The sequence below is a fragment of the Oryzias melastigma genome, linkage group LG6 (genome assembly GCF_002922805.2).
Source record: "Oryzias melastigma strain HK-1 linkage group LG6, ASM292280v2, whole genome shotgun sequence".
In the NCBI taxonomy this organism is placed as follows: domain Eukaryota; kingdom Metazoa; phylum Chordata; class Actinopteri; order Beloniformes; family Adrianichthyidae; genus Oryzias; species Oryzias melastigma.
In genome coordinates this window covers 30169908-30189941 of record NC_050517.1, presented here as the reverse complement: position 1 = coordinate 30189941, position 20034 = coordinate 30169908, and the positions used below count along the sequence as shown (strand labels likewise).

At 42.9% G+C, this 20034-nt stretch overlaps 1 protein-coding gene across 2 annotated transcripts in view; it reads right to left on the bottom strand.

The window, feature by feature from the left end:
* LOC112152613 overlaps positions 1-20027 on the bottom strand; it is a 24782-nt gene extending 4755 nt beyond the window's left edge. The window contains exons 1-7 of one of the 2 annotated variants that reach the window (XM_024282295.2): positions 19697-20027; positions 19245-19468; positions 19042-19143; positions 17323-17424; positions 15250-15363; positions 14408-14516; positions 11543-13771 (exon numbers count right to left, since the gene is read on the bottom strand). In XM_024282295.2, the coding sequence (XP_024138063.1) occupies positions 12030-13771; positions 14408-14516; positions 15250-15363; positions 17323-17424; positions 19042-19143; positions 19245-19468; positions 19697-19802 (2499 nt within the window). In that variant the 5' untranslated portion in view covers positions 19803-20027 and the 3' untranslated portion in view covers positions 11543-12029. Of the gene's footprint in view, positions 1-11542; positions 13772-14407; positions 14517-15249; positions 15364-17322; positions 17425-19041; positions 19144-19244; positions 19469-19696 lie in introns of those variants that run through there. The other variant, XM_036212533.1, reaches the window with a different exon arrangement.
* Between the last annotated feature and the right edge of the window lie 7 nt (positions 20028-20034).

Here is a 20034-nt window from a genome sequence, read left to right as displayed (position 1 = left end):
AATTCAATCCATTTTTTCCTCAGAGCAGATTCTTTGGGAAATAATGAAAGCTAACATCAGTATGGCCTTTCACTGAATTACAATCCTTTACAGCACAGTAGTGGGATTTTATCTTCTCTTCTTTGACCGCTACAGCTGCATCCGGGCCAGCTATTGTGATGTAAGCAAGGCTCAGGAATTCAAACTGAGTTTTTCTCAGACAGTTTGAGTGACAGCGACTTACAAGGAGAAGTATTCTGAAATGCAAACAAGAAATGATTTCTTATTATATTTTTTCTCTTTCAGAAAAAAAATGCCACACATACATGTTAAAAACTCAAAAAACATGACTTTCATTGGAGGGGGACTTTAATGCACTATAGAGTGAGCACCATTTCATTCAGTTGTCTAAATCTACAACCACGTTCTCTGGAAATTTCCCAGAAGTCTCTGCAAAAAACTAATGTCCATCAGTGCCATTGACTGTATATGAGAACTGGAGTGAGTGTGACAGGCCGTAGAAAACGGCTTACTTCTGGTTAATTTTTTCGCCTGTATAGATGCCACCATGTTAAAGCTAGACTACATCGGGAAGCAGTGATTGGTCCGAGTCGGTTAAGGCGACCACTCTAATCAATCAGTGGTGAGCTTGTTGGAAGGCCACACCCCTAACACTTGAAAGGATTCTGTTGGCTAAACATTTTGAATGTTGGACGTGGGGGCCAGCGGGCACTGCCTACTTTTGCTGAGGCATCTGATTGGCCAGTTTATGACTCAAATAAGTTCTGACCAAGACAGAAAATCTGAATTTTCAAGTATATATTAATAAAAGGTACCAGAGCAAGAATGGTCATTCTGACAAATAAAGTTCTAAGATTCAGGGTTCTTGGAGCCAGCGGGTACTTCCTGTTGGGGACGCCAGAGGTGAGGGGTCTATCAGTCCAGATCTCATATAAAGTCAATGGTTGATTTTTTTTCCATATTGGTGAATATAGACCACAATGCGTTGCATTTAAACGTACTGTCATTTGAAAAAAATTTATGTAAATGTATTCTATGAATCATCCAAATTTTCTTCATCGGTGGATTTCTAGTCTTCATAAAATGTTCGTATTTAGTGGGGTTTTTTTCAAATAGAAGACAATCTTTTGTTTTGTTTCTTACTCAATTATTTTCTTGGTAATTGGGAAAACCACATTTTTTAAACACAAATGATTTCTTTCTAAAAAAAACAAAATCTCAGCAATAATACTATAAATATTAAACTACAGAGTGTTCCACGTTTGACCAGAAAGCCCGACTGACAATCCTTTAAAGGGAACTGTTTCATTTAGATGGACCTTATTGATGTGCTACAATTCACTCTACTTTTTTTAAGTTTACAATCCATTAAAATAAGAACTAATTTCCCTCTCTTTTTCTGCAGGTAACTTTCTGACGCAGTAGGATCATTCAAGGTCACATTTTCAGATGAGTTGAAGGGTCAAAGACCCATCCTGCTGTCCTCAGTTTACCTCCAACATGGTCCATTTTTTTCACATGATACAGTGAGACTGAGCAAATACAGAAAGAGAGAAGAGGGTCAGTCACTGATCTCTGCACCCAACTTCTGTACTTTTCCTTCCCATGTTTGTTTTTCTGACAGCCTGGTGCATATTCAGTATGTCACTATTCCATCTGAGCCCGCCAGCTCATTGGCTGCTTCCAACCATGGCCCCATACACGGCTAAGATGAAACAGATGTACACAGACATACAGAGACATCCATGTGTTGAAGAGAGTTCCACTGCGCCTTCACACACGCATCAGTCATAAATTATCTCTGAAGTCATGACAATATTACAGTTTTTCTTAATTCCTAAAACACTAAGAGCTGTTCTCTAAACTAGACCATTCTGCTTTAACTCTTTTCTCAAAAACATTTATCTCTGGCCAGGTCTCTCTCGAAAAGATGTTTTATCTCAAGAGACTGTCCTGGTAAAATTAAGGTTCAATAAAATAAAGGTTAAATAATCACACGACACATTCCCACTTGTAAAACACAGTTGGTATTTACAACACCATAAAGCGAAACTTGCACAAAGACCCGTACTTGCCCCATGACCAGACCCAAACTAAGGCCCAAACCTACACAGAGATCCATGCTTGCACTAAGACCCATATCTGCACCAAAACCCATACTTGTACCACGACCAGAACCTACAAAAGAACTAAACCTAATCCTAAATCTACCCATACCAGCACCAAGACCCAAACTTGCACTAGGACCTGAACCTGCACAGAGACCCAAACTTTCCTCAAGACCCACATTTCCACCAAGACCTATACTTGCACCAAAACCCAAACTTTCCCCAAGACCCAAACTTGCACTAAGACCCATACTTGCACCAAGCCCCAAACTTCCCCCAAGACTGAAACTAGCCCATAGGCCCAAACACACACCAAGACCCATACTTGCACCACGGCCCATATTTGCACCAAGACCCACACTTGCACCAAGACCCATACTTGCACCACGACACAAGCTTGCACCAAGCACCAAACTTCCCGCAAGACCCAAACTAGCCCCAAGACCCGAAGACACACCAAGACCCATACTTGCACCAATACCCAAACTGTTTTATTTGCTGTAATAAATGAAAGAAGAGTGAAGAAGTTGATGACCTGACAATGACAAACTGATAAAGAGACACTTTTTAAGTCTGAGGACAAATGAGAGAAATGAAACAGCTGTGGATGATTGTTAATATGAACAGGAAGTGACTGAGAGGACTACTCAAACATGACCAAAAACATCACTGAAAAACAAACTACACTGCACAGTCCTTACAGCCACAGTAAGTCATTTGATTGTGTCCACAATAATAAAGATCTGATCCTTTTAAATCATTAAGGTCAGAACCAGAACCTTTTGATTTTTAGGCCTCAGATTCTGACATGTCATTCTGTCATTTCTTAACTGTTTCAACTATTTTTCAACTGCTCCAAATGAAACTGTTAAAAGAAAAACAAAAATGATAGTTTATTTAATATTTTCTGGGTTACATTTTTTTAACTGGTTTATAACATGTTAGAGAACCCTGAAGCATTAGAAACTCACCAATGTTCCACTATTTAGTGCAAAATCATGAAGACTGAATTGAGTAACTGTATTTAGTAACTCTAAAGTAACTGTATTTAGGACGACAGCACAGCTATGTTTGAAGAAATCAAGAAAATGAATGCCACTCTTCTGATAGTCGCAGCAGATGTGGCCGTGATAAAAGAATCTACAAAAGAGCTTAAAGAGCCTGTGGAAAATATCCAAGAGCGACTGGGCGAGGCTGAGCAGCGCATATCCGACATGGAGGATGCCAGCACCCATATGGGGGCAAAGGTGGATAACTGCGACAAGAAACTGGAGGTGCTGCGGTCACGCGTGGAGGACCTGGAAAACCGCAGCAGGAGGAATAATGTGAATGATCGGACTTAAAGAAGGAGCGGAGGAGCCGGGCAAGATGGTTCAATATGTGGAGAAAATATTAGCTAAAGCCTGCGCGCTAACCAGTAGCGAGTTCGAAATCGAACGAGCTCATCGCTCACTGGTGCCCATGCCAGACCCCAACCGACCTCCGAGAGCGGTGATTGTACGATTTTTGCAGACATCCGCCAGAGATAAGGTGCTACAGATGGCCAGAGAGAAGCGGGGGATCGAATGGGAAGGCAGCAAGCTTTCCTTCTTTGAGGACGTCACGCAAGAGTTGGTGGAAAAAAGAAAGGCGTTCGGCTCCGCGAGGAAACGTCTCCGCGAGCTCAAGGTGAAGCACAGGTTGGTTTATCCTGCTACGCTCATCTTTGCCTGGAAGGGCCAGAAGAAAACATTCGTGGATGGAAATGAAGCTGAGAAGTTTCTTCAGGATACGCCATAGAGACAGCAGGAGGTGAATGTAAACTGACGGTACCATTCAGTGGGGACAACCTCGGGATGGGAGCGTGGCCGACAGCTGCTTGGCTGTTCATCGGACCAGAAGAGTTAAGGCACCCAGGTAGACCGGACTAAGACAGTGCCGGGAGGGTTAGCGGGAGGCGTTTGGCAGCCATGTTCAGAGCTGCCAAACAGGGGAGGGGGTTAATCTTGTTCCAGTTGTTCAGTAAGACAGCTTTTTTCTGCAGAACCAGTAGATTTTGTTTTTATGAAAGCCTATACATTAGAGAGTTGTACTTTTGGTTGGGTAATCGATATATTTTCCTGCATATAATATGTGTTTGGGTCAAGAGGAATGAGCAGATATGATAAAATAATATCTTGGAACATAAATGGCTGTGGAGACCCAATTAAAAGAACAAAGGTTTTGACATATTTGAAATCTAAAAAAGTAGACATAGCTTTCATCCAGGAGTCTCACATTGCGGGGGAAGAGGAGGCAAAGAAATTTAAAAGGGACTGGGTTGGGACAGTTTTCCACAGCTCATACTCAAGTAAACAAAATGGTGTTTTGATCCTAATAAACAAAAACTTAAGTTTTGTATTATTGAATAAGTACAATGATAATGAACGGCGTATTATATGCATCGAAGCATTAATTAAGAGCATTAAAACAGTACTGTGTAATATATATTCTCCTAATAAGGAACACCCTGACTTTTTTCATGTAATTAATACAGTTCTTGGCAATAGTGATGGCCAGATCATATTAGCCGTAGATTTTAACCAGGTCATGGACGGAATAATTGATAAGAGCAAACCCAGTGGGAGGAGTTCACCCAGGGACAGAGAGGCGATATGTCTGCTCGTGGAAGACATAAGCTTGGTGGATATATGGAGGCTGGTGAATCCAGATGAGAGAGAATACACCTTTTACTCCCATTGCCATAAAACGTATTCAAGAATAGATTATTTCCTGATATCTAAAACATTAGTTGAGTCTGTGCTGGGCTGTGAAATCGGTACGATAACGATCAGTGATCATGCCACAGATGCATATTGATTTAAATACCAACCCGGTCGCAGTAAAATGCGTACATACACCACGACTTTGCACTCTGAAATACCGTGTATAATATACGCCAAACACGCTTTTTGCGTGCATATGATACGCAATGGTAGAGGATAGGTTGTGCCGGCGTACAATATACACGCTTTTTAGGTTTCGTTTTGATCACGTGGTCAGAAATCCTCCGGCTCTTTTCTAAATGACGTCGTTCCTGGTTAAGGTTAGGATTACGGTTATGGTTAGGGTTAGAAAAGCAAATTGTTCGTTTGTGGGGCTGTCTGTGATGCTCACGCCTCCACCAGGGGACGTGTCAATCGTGGAAAACAGACTTTAACACGTTTAGGACCGCGCGTGTTATATGCACGCAAAACCGTTTTTGGCGTATATTATACACGGTATTTCCCAAATCGTGGCATATGTACGCATTTTACTGAGTCTGGGCTCTAAATACCGAAAAGACAAGAGAGGTCGCTGGAGGCTCAATACCAGTCTACTCCAAAACAAAACATTCTGTCGGGAACTGTCAAATGATCTCAAAAGTTTTTTGAAATTAACATAGGATCAACAGAAAAAATTGCTACAGTTTGGGAAGCGTCAAAAGCATATATTAGTGGAAAGATCATAGCATATGCTTCTAAAATGAAGAGATTGAATTCAGAGAAAAGACTCTAGATAAAGAAATACGTAGATTAGAAAAAGAATTGGCAAGGCGGGATTCAGAGGATAAAAATCAGACTATCTGTAAACTAAAATACCAGTTACATAACATTCACAATAAAAAGGCAGAATTTGCTCTGTTTAGACTTAAGACAAAATTTTACGAGGGGGGTGAAAAGAATGGCCGACGATTAAAACAGCAGGATTTTTTAAACAACATACCTATGATAAAAAAGGATGACCAAGTGATAACCTTATCAAAAGAAATTAATATGATTTTCAAATCATTCTATCAAGATCTGTATACTTCGACTGGTAAATATAATGAAGAAGAAATGAAAACATTTTTCTCGGGTCTGGATTATCCAGCTCTCACCTGTGAACAAAAAGAAAAATTAGATGCCCCTATTACAAAAGAAGAAATTAGGAGTACTATTTCATCTATGAAAAATGGAAAGTCTCCAGGCCTGGATGGATTTCCTATTGAATATTACAAAACATGTGTAGATATTTTATCACCCATACGACACAGAGTATACCTGGAGGCATTTGAATCAGGCTCGATACGAGTCTCATTCAATGATGCACTGATATCGCTCATTCCCAAAAAAGAGGACACTTCGAACCCAGCCAATTATCGACCATTAAGTCTTTTGGGAGTGGACTGTAAGATATTGACAAAGATCCTGGCTTCACGACTCGATAAAATATTACCTCATATAATCCATGGAGATCAGGTCGGCTTTATCAGAAATAGAAGTGCAGGAGATCACATGAGGAGACTTCTACATATGATGCACATAAGTAAACCCAGCTTTGTACCGGTCGCGGCCCTCTCCCTAGATGCAGAGAAGGCCTTCGACCGGGTTGAGGGGAACTTTCTTATCGCTGTCCTCTCACAGTTCGGCTTTGGCTCTGGATTTTGCAAATGGGTAAAAACAGTATATTCTGATCCAAGAGCAGCAGTCTTGACAAATGGAGTTATATCAGACTTCTTTGATCTTTCCAGAGGAACAAGACAGGGCTGTGCTTTATCTCCAATGCTTTTTACTATATTGTTGGAGCCGCTGGCCCTGGCAATACGAGCAAATACAAATATTAGAGGTGTAAGGGTGGGAGGTAGAGAGCACAAACTGTTTTTATATGCTGACCACGTACTAGCTGTACTAACAGACCCAGAACGCTCCGTGCCGGCATTGCTCACATGTGTTGACACATTTTCCAAGATGTCAGGTTACAAGATAAATTGGTTCAAATCAGAAGCCATGCCTCTGTCAGCTTCATGTCATCCTAGACATGTAACATCATTTAATTTTAAGTGGTCATCATCGGGAATTAAATACTTAGGAATACTTCTGAATCCAAATCTGGAAGAGATTATGACGTCAAATATGGAGCCCCTACTTCTGAAAGTTAAAACAAATCTAGATAAGTGGGAGAAATTAAGACTTACACTATGGGGCAAAATTAATGTGATTATAATGATAGTTTCCCCTCAGTTTAATTATGTTTCTATGATGTTACCGTTGAAAATACCCCCACACATATTCAGCCAATTTGAAAAAAATATTAAAGATTTTTTATGGGACAAGAAGCGACCCAGGGCTAACATGAAGAGAATGTGGGCCTCAAAAGATTATGGAGGGATGGCTCTTCCAAATGTTAAACTGTATAATCTGGCTTTTGAAATAACCAGGCTGGTCAAACACTGGAAAGGGGGAGATTTTGATCCCAGCTGGGTCAGAACTGAGCAAGATCTAGTGAAGCCTTATACACCTGTGACTGTTCTTTCTCAGGGAGCTTCTGGAACCAGTCAGGACATCCGGGACAACCCTGTGTTTGTATACTCAAAATATGTCTGGCAAGAGGTGCATAAGATATGTGGGGTATCATCTGAGACAAACATATGCTTCTGTGGGGAACAACTCCGCTGTAAGAATTGGGAAAAAAACTGTCAGCTGGGAAAAGTGGTGCAGCAAAGGAATACACCAAATAAGAGATCTGTACACAAATGAAGTATTTATGTCTTTTGCCGAAATTACACTTAAATATGGTCTAGAAGTGAGGGGTAACGTTTGGAAATACGTACAACTGAGGGACTGTATAACTAAGGGCAGCTTTTCTGGAGACACAAACCCAGTGGGGGAGTTTCTTGAAATGAAGAGCGGGACACGCAGGGCAGGTTTATTTTATAAAATGCTCAACAATTTAAAAAAAGATGGATGTGAGAGTCTGAGACAGGCTTGGGAGAGGGATTTGAGTTGTAGTATTGATAAAAATAACTGGAATACAATTCTTTTACATTCCAGTAAATTTATAAAAAAAAGCTAAGGGACAATTCACTCAATCTAAACTAATACACAGGTGGTACTACACCCCCTCCAAACTACACAGAATGAGTCTTATGGCCAATAGTGTATGCTGGAAGTGTCATACAGACACAGGGACCCTATTGCACGCTCTTTGGGAATGTAAAGCGGTTTCCCCATTTTGGAAAAGAGTACTGGACTGTATAGATTGGATTGACAATACCATCCATCCATCTTCCTCCGCTTCATCCGGGACCGGGTCGCGGGGGTAGCAGTCTAAGCAAAGATGCCCAGACTTCCCTCTCCCCGGCCACTTCCTCCAGCTCCTCTGGACCCCGAGGCGTTCCCAGGCCAGCCGAGAAACATAGTCTCTCCAGCGTGTCCTAGGTCTTCCCTGGGGCCTCCGCCCAGTTGGACATGCCCGGAACACCTCACCAGGGAGGCGTCCAGGAGGCATCCGGACCAGATGCCCGAACCACCTCAACTGGCTCCTCTATATGCGGAGGAGAAGCGGCTCTACGCCGAGCTCCCTACGGGTGACCGAGCTCCTCAACCTATCTCTAAGGGAGCGCCCAGCCACCCTCCGGAGAAAACTCATTTCAGCTGCTTGTAGTCGGGATCTCGTTCTTTCGGTCACGACCCAGAGCTCATGACTGTAGGTGAGTACTGGAACGAAGATCGACCGGTAAATTGAGAGTCTGTTTTTCCCGGATTGTCAAAAAGTGACTTGGTGGTTATAATAAGAGCGGTGATTACCGCCGCCCGAGTAATTCTCAGTGTATGGAAAGACACGTCCCCACCAGACTTCAACAGATGGACGGAAAATATCCTCAAAGTTGTATCATATGAGAAACTATTAGCAAGAGTAAATGAAGACATGGACAGTTTTCAGGAATCTTGGGGGCGCGTTTTTGAGTGACATCCACATAAGAGCCGTTTGGTGATGTTCTGTTTGTTAGAAACTCTGACCTATATTGTTTTGGTTTTTTTCTGCTATGTAACTGTTATGATGTATAGGCATCCTTTGTTAAACGTCAGACTCAAAAAGGAAACAGAAGGAAGAATGTAAACTGGAATGCTGTCTGTTCACTGTTATATATGAAAAAAGAAATAAATAAAAACTTTGATTATAAAAAAAACTGTTCTGAAAAAAACACATTACTTTTGCAGTTGTGTTAAAAATGAATAAATAAAAAGGCTACAAAAACCCTGAATGGAGAGTCTGTCGAGAGCTGGAGGAAGTTTCTGTGGAGGGGGGGTCTGAGCATCTTTGCTTAGGCTGCTGCCCCCACGACCCCGCCCCACAGGAAATCCTGGAGGAATGGATGTACAGACAGATGAATGAAGTTCAGGCCAATTCATGTTTGTAAAGACAGAACAAAAATGTTCAGACAAAAGCATGAAACTCAGAAATACGTTTATTTTTCATTTACAAACTCCTGGAATATCAGATCTGAACCATTAAGAAACATTTACATTCAAATGTTTAACTCATAATAAACAAAAGGAAATATAGGCAAAGCTTTCCTTGTCCCTTCACATCTTTGAGTTTAGAGGGAATTAGTAACCGTTAAACTACACATATACTGTATTCCATTAATGCAAAACTATTCACATTAATTCATGACTACACGGCGCAGGAGGAAACCTCCTATGAGGAACCTTCAGCAAACAGTTTGACCATCTCAGCGAGCTGGACTCACCTCAAATCTCAAACCAGTTTGACCAAAGAATGAATGAAGATTCTTGGCTTCAACAACCGGCAGTCTAACCGGACCTGAAGCTGCTTCACACGTTTATTATGATGTTAGTAAAAACTGCAGCACACATTTCTGTAAACTTCATTTCTTTTTTTTTTTTTAACTTGTCCTGTCCAACAGCTGAGCCAACAGATGTGGGCTGAGAGCTTCTTGTGTTGGGCAGATTTTACTGTCACAACAGGGATTTATTGAGTATAAACCCCTGTTGTATTTAATGCTAAACTTTATTTATATAGATTATGTTTTATTTTATTTATTTATTTTTCTTTGTCGTTGGACCGGACGGAAAAAGGGAAGAGGGGGGGGGGATAAGATGACAACAGAGGGAAGCAACATCATAAAACAACCAGGACTAGGTGATAAGCTAGAATGGGCGGGGCCTGTCTACACACACACTCTATAGTTACACACACACTTGTTGGCCAAAATAGTCTCTACATTTAAACTAAACATACTCACATATACTATACATATACTACACATGTCCTCAATTCAACTGTAACAGCAGCTCACACACTCCATCATACAAACCCATTCAGATAAAGACTTTCATTCTGTCACACAAACGGTTAGTGCTAAGGTGAGCTGACACCTGTGCTCAGGTGAGTGTTTATGTTTCACTGAGGTGGATGGTGATGGAATGTACTCAGGGGGAGAGCGCCCGGCCATCCCCACGCCAAGACCCCCCGCCGGGGCAGCAGCTGCAGCCAAGATCCCCCAACACCCGCCATGGAGCCGCGGAGAGAAACCGCCCGCCGGGCAATCCCGCCGAGCACCCAGACCGGGGCACGCGGGACCGCCGCAGAGGCCCCCCACACCCAAGAGCAGGAAGGCACAGGAACACGGAGAGTGCAGGCCCCAGCCCAGCCAGAGGAGCAGCCCCCCCACCCCGCCAGGAGGGCCAACGCGGGACCCCACCCCCGGAGAGCCCCCCAACCCCCGAGGAGCAGCCCATCACCACCCAGCGGCGCAGAGGACCCCCCCGCCCCACCCCAGGTACGAGCCAGGGCCCCCCAAGGGCAACCCACCCCATACTCCAGACAACCGCCTGCCCCCACCGCGAAGGTCCAGTGGAGAAGCAGGGCAGGGGCCGCCCACCCCCGCCGAGCAGAGGGGAACCCAAAAGAAACAGAGGCCCCAAGGAGTGATGTAAACAAGGCCCGACCAGGCACACCCACTGATGGAGTTTAGGAGAGGACTAGTTCTCGAAAGCAGGGACCGGACTCCGCACCACCGAGACCTGGACACCCCCCGGCTCCGATGTAGATTGATCCCCTGCTAAATCTCGGGGATCCCACTCCCGGCGTGGGGAGGAGACCGCCGGGCCCAGGAGACCGGCACCCAAGAGACTAGACCACCAGGCCGAGGTTCCCCGCACCCCCGCCAGGGATGGGGTAGGGGACAGAAGGTCGAAGGTCCCACCTTCCTTGTGTGATGCTTGCGTGTTTGCTTGTTAGAGTGTATGTTTGTGGTGTTAGAGGTGTGTGTACTAAAGGGGTGCGGTTAAAATTGGTGAGAAGGCCTTAACAGGGCACCTCCTGATTTCTCGCAGAGATGCCCCGTCACCCTCCCACCAGCGGCCCTACATGTCTATGGTGCGGTTAAAATTGGCGGAAGGGGCACTGAAAGGACATCGACTGTTTGCTGGCAGTGATGTCCAAGCACCCCCCCACCAAGGGTCCTAAATGTCTAAGGTGCAAATAAAATCGAGGGGAGGGGCAAATCCATGCAGCGGCCACAGGAGGAGGGCCACTGGCAGGTAGTCCACCCCCCGCAGCGCACTGCAATACAGACACCCTCCCCTTCTCCCTGTGAACTTCATTTCTACGCAGGACGGATTTTGAACTTTGAAGCCGAAGCATGACAGATTTCTGACAGATTTATTTGGATTTGCTATTTTTAGACAAATTCCAAATGTAAAAAAAAACAAACAAACTGCATTTTAATGGAGAAATAAACTCTTATTTTGAAAAGCAGCAACATAATCAGAAAACAGGATGTTACATAATTGACTCTTGCTTCACTAAGGCTTCAGTTAACAGCAAATATGACATTCAACAAGCATAGAAAAACATTTTGAAGAATACTATTCAAAGTAAAAAAATAACGGAGGTTAAAAACACCAAATCTTTGACACATTTAGTAAAGATTTTGAATGAACTTTTAAAGAATTGTTTTAATAATTTATGGTGTAAATCTCATAATTTTCACTCAGTAAACGTAAATATTCGCGTTCTTTAAAACGGTCTTATCGTTTTTGGTCAATTCTTGTTTTTCAACTTCATCATACGCTCTGAATCTGTGATTGGGTAAGTCCTGGTCACCCTCAGACTCCGCCCACTCTCAGACTCTTACAAAGCTTTTACACGGGGTCTGTAGCTGGAGTCAGAATGACGCGAGTCCTCGCCGTCTGAGGAGCCAGTGGAGTAAAGAACGTTCACGTCGAAGGAGGAGTCAGAGCTTTCTGCCGTGTCTCTGGTCTGTTCCTCAACGCAGCTGCCTCGTTTTGTGGCGTCTTTCCGCACGGCGGCGGTGGCGGTTCTCCTGGTTAGTCGCTGACACTCCTCAGTGCTCAGTCTGGTGAGAGTCACAACGGGCTGCAGCCGGTCTGTCTGCAGACGCTGCAGCCGGTCTGTCTGCAGACGCTGCAGCCGGTCTGTCTGCAGACGCTGCAGCCGGTCAGACTGCAGACGCTGCAGCCGGTCTGTCTGCAGACGCTGCAGCTGGTCTGACTGCAGCCGGTCTGACTGCAGCCGGTCTGACTGCAGACGGTCAGACTGCAGACGGTCTGACTGCAGACGGTCAGACTGCAGACGCTGCAGCCGGTCAGACTGCAGCTCTGCAGCTCGGCTGGACAGTTGGTTTCTATGAGCTGCAGCTCCAGAGCTGGAGGAGACGGATGAAGAGTTTGGAGTGAATCTGGACACAAAACGTTTGGTCCTTTGACCCTGACGGTGACGTCTGACAGGTTTATGCTGGACAGCTTTTGGGGACGACTTAGATGAAAAAAGTTCTGGTTTTGAAGGAGAAGCTGATGCAAAAATGAAGGATTTGGAAGCAGAAGTTGAAGGAACATCTAAATAAGACGATGAAGGAACATCTCCTGGAGCCTCAGGAACATCAACATTAGCCGCATGTCTGAACTTCCTGGACAGTTTGGAAAAAATCTTTTTTGCTGGAGGTTGAAGGTCAGCAGGAGGAGAAATGGGCCGGGATCCTGCAGAAACGGGCCGGGATCCTGCAGAAACGGGCCGGGATCCTGTAGAAACGGGTCGGGATCCTGCAGAAACGGGCCGGGATCCTGTAGAAACGGGCCTTGATCCTGTAGAAACGGGCCTTGATCCTGTAGAAACGGGCCGGGATCCTGCAGAAACGGGCCGGGATCCTGCAGCAGTTTGCCTGTGTGGAACAGGTTCTGCAGAGTGTGGAGAAGTGAGAACCTGAGGACTGCAGGATCGTTTCCCGCCGAGCAGAACTAAACGTTCTGAAGAGGATTTGGAACCAGAGCAGCTGGACCACATGGCGGCGACATCCACCAATCGGATCACTGGAAGCAGCAGAGAAGGCGGGGCAGTGTCTCCGAATGAGTTTGGACCTGCTCCATGTTTCTCTGGTTCTGCTGCTGCTGGAGGAGAAGTCTGAGAGACGGGTTTCTGGGGGGGGCAGGGAACGAGGTCAGACGGAGTCAGATCCTGTGATGAAGAGGAGGAGGAAGACTGGAAGAGCAGAGGCGAGGAAGAGGGTTTGGTCTGGTTCTGGTTCTGCTGTTCCTCTGAGGACTCGTCTGGACATCCGCGCAGGATGCTCCTCACCCAGCGCTGGTGTCTGGAGCAGAACTGGGGCGAGCTGCTCTGGGTTCTGCTCCGGGTTCCCCCCTCCCCACACGGCTGTGGATGCTCCCGTCCTCCATCAGCACTCCGGTTCTGGTCCCGAGCTGGATCTGTGCTCCTCCTCAGAACCTCCAGCCGACGTTTGCCTTCTCCAAAGTTAGGAAGAGATGAACTTCCACACAGGGATGACTCCGAGACTTCTGAACTTCCGTCTCTTTGTCTGTTTTCTGGAGAAATCCCAGCAGGATGACAGCCAGCAGGATCTGATGAAGACGTTCACAGACGAGAAGATCCACTTCAACAAAAACTGCTCAAACTGAGTAAACGTACACTAAACAAATCAATTTGATCATCCAGGAAATGGATCACTGATGATAAATGTGAGTTTGCTGGTTGTTCAGCACTAAAACGAGGAGAAAAGACGTTTAAAGTTCATCAGTCTGAGGAAGATTCTGGAAACAAGTCGAATTCATGCTGTCATTAAGTTCAACCAGTTGAGCTGAAACTACAAAGACCATGATGCTTTGCAGGAATCCAGTGACACTTCAGAGCTGAATCTTTAAATAAACTAAGAAACAAGTATTTAAACCAGATCTAACGTGTAAAGATTTATAAACATGTCAGAACTCCATAACTGTGATGAGGTTTATTTAATGTTTGTGGTTTGAAAATCACAGTTTACTGAAGAAATAATAAAACAAATGTTAAATTGTGCAGATTAAAACAAGCATTTACTCAAGTTTAGACTTTTTTATGATTTCCTTTAATAAAAAACATTATTTGCTTAATGCGATGAATCTAACTGTTGAACTTGAATGGAGCCAAAACTATTCAATGGCTAATAACGAGAGTTGTCCTCTCTTCATATTTAACATTAATGTATGAATATTTCCTCTCACCACAGTGCAGCAGAGTCCTCAGTGTCGCAGCGATTGTATCAGATTTGGAAGTTATTAACTCCAACAGTAATCGGTCCTCCGCCGTCATTGGACCGTCTTTCCTCATGATCTGAAATCCACATTCATAAAACACATGAATACAGTTTGATTTTCTTCTTTCCATGTTCAAATCCAGCATGTAAAGTAGCTTTACTACTCAGAACACTTTAGAGGAGCGCTGTCAAATCCAAAACACGCCTTAGATCGCAGAAGGAACAGGATAAACATTTATTCAACACTTTTGACATAATTATGAAATACATATACAGCATTACCTGCAATAATGCTAGTGTGAATGCTGAAGCTGATAGGCAGCTATAATATTAGCTAAATGCCAAATTAGCCTAAAAACTTTAAAAAGACAACAAAAAAAACTTAGGTTAGCCAAAACAGTTAGCATGTAGCTGAAATATTAGCTAAACTCCAGAACAGCCTAAAAAATCTTAGTAAATACCAAAATATTCCAAAAAGCTGCAGAATGACAATTTTAAAAACTTTAAAACTGAAACTTTTAAGCATAATAATGAATAACAAAAATGCAGGAATATTATTCCAGAATAAATCAACTTAAACCTTAAAGAACTTTAATATTTTACTCTCCATAAAAATATATTTTGTCAAAATTATACAAATTAGAAATGAGCTCAAGATAACATCGAGTCATTAATAACAATAAAATAAAATGATCTGGAGGGCCGAATCCGGCCCCCGGGCCGTGACTTTGTGGTTTAGAGGAACATGTCTATGAAAAGTCTTTGACTGGAGGCGACTGTTCTTCAAGGAGTCAAACACCAGTGACACACCTCAGCAATGTAAGTGTCCCTCGGGAGCTCCGCCTCCAGCAGGTGGAGGTAGTGCAGCAGCCGCTCTTCTACCTTCTGAGCGTACCGTTCTCCGTACTGCTTCTCCATCTGAGTCTGATGTCACAGAAATGTGAGGGAAATTTAGCAATATCAGCTTGTTTTAGGCCTTAATGTGATTGTTCCATGATCTTCATTTAGTCAGGAAAACAATAAAACGGCGACATTATCACAGGAGTCTTCAGAAAAATAGAAATGTAAAGGAAAAGAATTTGAATACATATTAATCAAACTGAGAACAGGTGAGTCTTTAACCTGGATTTAAATACACTGAGTGTTTCAGCAGATCTAAGGTTTTCTGGAAGTCTGTTCCAGATCTGTGGAGCATAGAAGCTGAATGCAGCTTCTCCATGTTTAGTTCTGACTCTAGGAACTGATAAAAGACCGGATCCTGATGACCGGAGAGGTCTGGCTGGTACATACTGGGTCAGGAGGTCAGTCATGTATTTTGGTGCTAAACCATTCAAAGCTTTATAAACCAGTAACAGAACTTTAAAGTCTATCCTCTGACAGACAGGTAACCAGTGTAAAGACCTCAGAACTGGACTGATGTGGTCTACTTTCTTGGTCCTTGTGAGAACCCGAGCAGCAGAGTTCTGAATAAGCTGCAGTTTCCTGATGGATTTTTGAAGAACTAAACATGAAGGAGTTTCTGCAGGTCCTGCTCAGACATCAGACGTTCATCCATTAAAGGTTTTTACATGATATAAGTTTATGACATGAACTGATAAAGGCACAAACTAAAGCTACAGCGTTAAAAGACCTAAATGTGTATTTTAGCTTCATTTTCCTCTCTAAAGTCGTTGGTTGTGCCCAGCAATGAAAACAAGATGCTTTTCATGATGCCGAGCGATTATATGGATGTTTGTGGGTTTCTGAATAGTTGTGTGGGGTTGTAAAACTGCATGAAGGGGTAACTTGGGGTGAGATGACAGGAAAAATGAAGCGAAGCAGTAGTGCCCTCTGCTGGACAAACATATACAGCAGAACTAAAAGTATGTGAACCCGCTTTGATTTCTGCATGAATGTGTCATAAAATATGTTCTGATCTTCATCTGAGTCACATCACCCGATAAACTAAGTCTTCTTAAACTAATAAATCACAAAAAGGACAGTTTTCATGTTTTAGTGTAGGATGGAAAATATATGTGAACCTCAAAACAAATGATTTGTCCTTCAGCTGATGGAACCAACCATCCTGGAATCCCGTCGACGTGATGAGGCTGATGTGAGGCCTTCTAAAATCAGTTTAGAGTTGCTGCTTTCAGAAGCATTTCCTGATGTGGACCTCGTCTGGTAGAAAACAGAAGATCTACGATCTAGAAGTGCTGAGTCCCATGAAGCTGGAGAAGATTTCAAAAGTATCTCTCGAAGCTTTAGCGTCCGCGGTGAGACCGAGCGCCCGTGCTGCTGCTCCCTCTGAATGTGGTCGTCCTGTAAAGACGACTCCAATGCGCCTGAGCGGCTCTAGGTGTTGAAGGTTAGTGAGTCCTAAACGCCTCACAAACTTGGTTTTCCTAAATACTGTAAATTTATAATAAAACACAACTGAAGCTGAACAGACAGTAATAAGGTTTATACAGAAGAAATGAATGTACCTGTTCAAAAAAGACTGAGAAAAGGAATCCTGCGTATAAAAATACAATTTAACATGTTCTTGTGACTTTTCTGATGAGGAACATATGAACCAAATGAAGCTAAAAACAGAATTTCTGAAGATTTCTTTTTAAGCAGACTTGAACATGCAGTTTGAAAAACAGCGTATTTGTGATGTAGAAAATACGCTGGGCGGAGCCACTAACTCCCTGCTCTGAGCTCCCAGCAGCGGGGAAGGGGGCGGGGTTTGCTCTGCACCAATAGTCCCGCCCACAACTCAGAGGTGAGTTTCTAACGAACAGAAACTATGTTTCTGGCTAAAATGTCCTAATCATGACTGAAAGATCACCTGGGGGGGCTTTGAAGGGCGGGGCTTTGAAGGGCGGGGCTTTGAAGGGCGGGGCTTTAAAACTCCATTACCTTCATATAATCCTCCAGTCGCTCCTTGTCTACAGCCAGAGCTTGAGCCAGGTTCCTGAAGTCCACGTGATTCTTTCTCATGACCAACATTTCTCGTGGACTCTGCAAAAACCACAGAAACACAAAAATAGAAGTTTACAAAAATGAATCCAGCAGTTCAGTTCTACACCTGCCAGCTTTAGCTCACTGAGTACTTTTACATGGCAGTAGAGACCACATGAAAACAGGATTGAATTTCTAAAAACATAATCTCTGTTCTGCTAAATGACACATAAATATTGATTTACCAGTTTTATCTTCAAATTTGTACAAATATTTTTACACATTTGATTAAAAAAGGCATTAAAATTATGGCCAGGCATGGTGGTGGAGCTATGATGGTCTGCTGCATTTTAAAGGATCAACATTAAAAAGAACGATCTCAAAATCAACAGAAAGTAGTTTTAAATGAGACCTCAAAGCTTCATGGATCCTCTCTGGTCAAATCTTCTGCGACCTGTGGCTCCAGAGCGGCTCTTTAATCTCTTTATTGAGTTTTTTAGCTTCAATGAAAAATGCTTTTGATTGAACAAATAACATATTAGTCAGTAATGTTTCTTTTTTTCTGTTTAGAAGTGTTAAGCATCTGAGCAAAAAAAAAAAAGTTTAAGTTACTGTCAGAAATTCTTTAAAAATGTTCTTTAAATTTATATTTTTAATTCATAGTTAGTCAAACAAAAGTCTCTAAAAGTATTTTTACTTTGGTAAATTAACTAAAGTGGTTCAAATTTCGAACAAATGTGGTTTAAAATGATTTACAGTTATGTGTTTTCAATAAAAAGCTCAGGTTATTCTAAATAAATAGATTCTACTAAAATGTTTAAACTTAAGATTAAAAAGGGAAAAAAAACCAAAATCCTGATGATAAAAATGTCATGTTTGACTGCCATGCATTTTTAATATAAGTAAATCTGCTGCAGCAGGAGGAGCGCTTGTGAGGGGTTTTACTTTGAAAGGAACTAGTGTGTGCTGCAGTCAGAAGGAAAAGAAGTTTAAACTTACGGAATGATTTTTGTGCCAACATGTTGCCAGAAAAGGTCACAGTTTGGAGGTCAAAATGTTCTAAATTGAAAAATGTAAAGTGTCAAGAATAAAACTTCAGAATTTGCAAATGAAAATGTTTAATTTTTTTTAATTGCTTTCAAAAATATTTTTACATTTTCAAACTTATTTTTTGTTTTCAACAAATCATTTTGCGTTTGCCGCACTAATGTTTTTAGATGAGTTGTGCCTCATCTCACTGTTATTTTTTAACAAAAAAAAAAGATTTTTGAAAGCAAATATTTAATATTTTAATTAGCAAATTATAAAGTTTAATTCCTAATATTTTATATCTTGTTTGCAATTTAGAAGATTTCAATCTCAAAACGTTTGCTTGCAATATGGTGGCACAAGAGTCCCTCCATAGAAACATGAATACACTGTTGTAATTCTATTATTGTACTATTTAAAAACTACATTTATAAATAAATGCCTAATTGTCAAAAGCACAGCGATTGTGTATTTTAAACATAAAATGGGACTTTGTTCTCTGGTTGGGTTCTGCTCTGTACGAACTGAGACTAAATGGCTCTTTTAGCGTTGAAGTTTGCAGACCGCCGTTCTGAATGGCTGCAGCTCATCTTCACGGTTAGTACAGACGGGATGGTCATCCAAACGTGAACAGTGTGAGTCACTTACACACTGATCTTGGTACTGAGGGAGTTTGTGTGGGAAGAACCGCAGTATTTGGGTCACAGTTTCAACCATTCCTTTGTGTTCCTTCAGCATCCACATAATGATCTGCAAGAAAAAACCACAATCCCCCAAAAGACTTTAAGCTCCAGATAAAAACACAAACAGAAGACGTGTTTACAGCAGATGTCTGGAGGCTTCACTCTCACCATGGTCTTCAGACCAAACAGGATCTTCATGTGTTTGATGGCCGGCACCAGTCGGGGTAACAGCTTGTGAGTGGTTTCCAGAAAGCCCAAGACTTTCCCAAAGTTCTGCACGTCTCTGCTCTTCATGATGGCGAAGACGTGTGCGGCGGTGACACGCAGCCTCCACGAGTCCTCCAGGCTCAGAGGCTGAGAATCCACATCTGGCCAGCTGGACGAGTCAACAGCTGAGAGGACACAAAGGGAGCACGTCTGCATGACCACAGTCCTGTCACCTGACCGTTCAAAACCCCAGTTCTGAATGTAGGATCATTGAACTTCCTGTTTGGTTTGATCAAATGAAACACAGCAACAGTCAGAGCTGCTCTCAGTCTGTGATCATCTTCTGGAGTTTATTGTTGTTGTTTTTATTATTGCTCATAGATTGTTCAAACTAATGTCAAGTACAAACCAACCTTCTCGGACATCCATGATCTTGTGAGCCCACACATGCTCTATGATCCAGACCGGTAACCTCTGCAGGGTCTTCACACATCCAGCCTGCGGGTCTCTTCCGTCCATGATGAGACGACCAACCAGGAAGCTGAAACCAGGCCGGCCAGCCCCCTCCTGGTGGGACAGGACCCTCCAAAGAGGACATGTACCGACAAGTCTGGGCTGTGCAGAACCTCAGTCAAATCTTCGCTCTTTACGTGTAGGTCTTGAGGTGTTTTGGCCCATTACGCCTGCCATACAAGACCTGTTGAACTACTTCCGTTTCCCTTCTCTGTGCACATTTTTTTCTGATGAAACA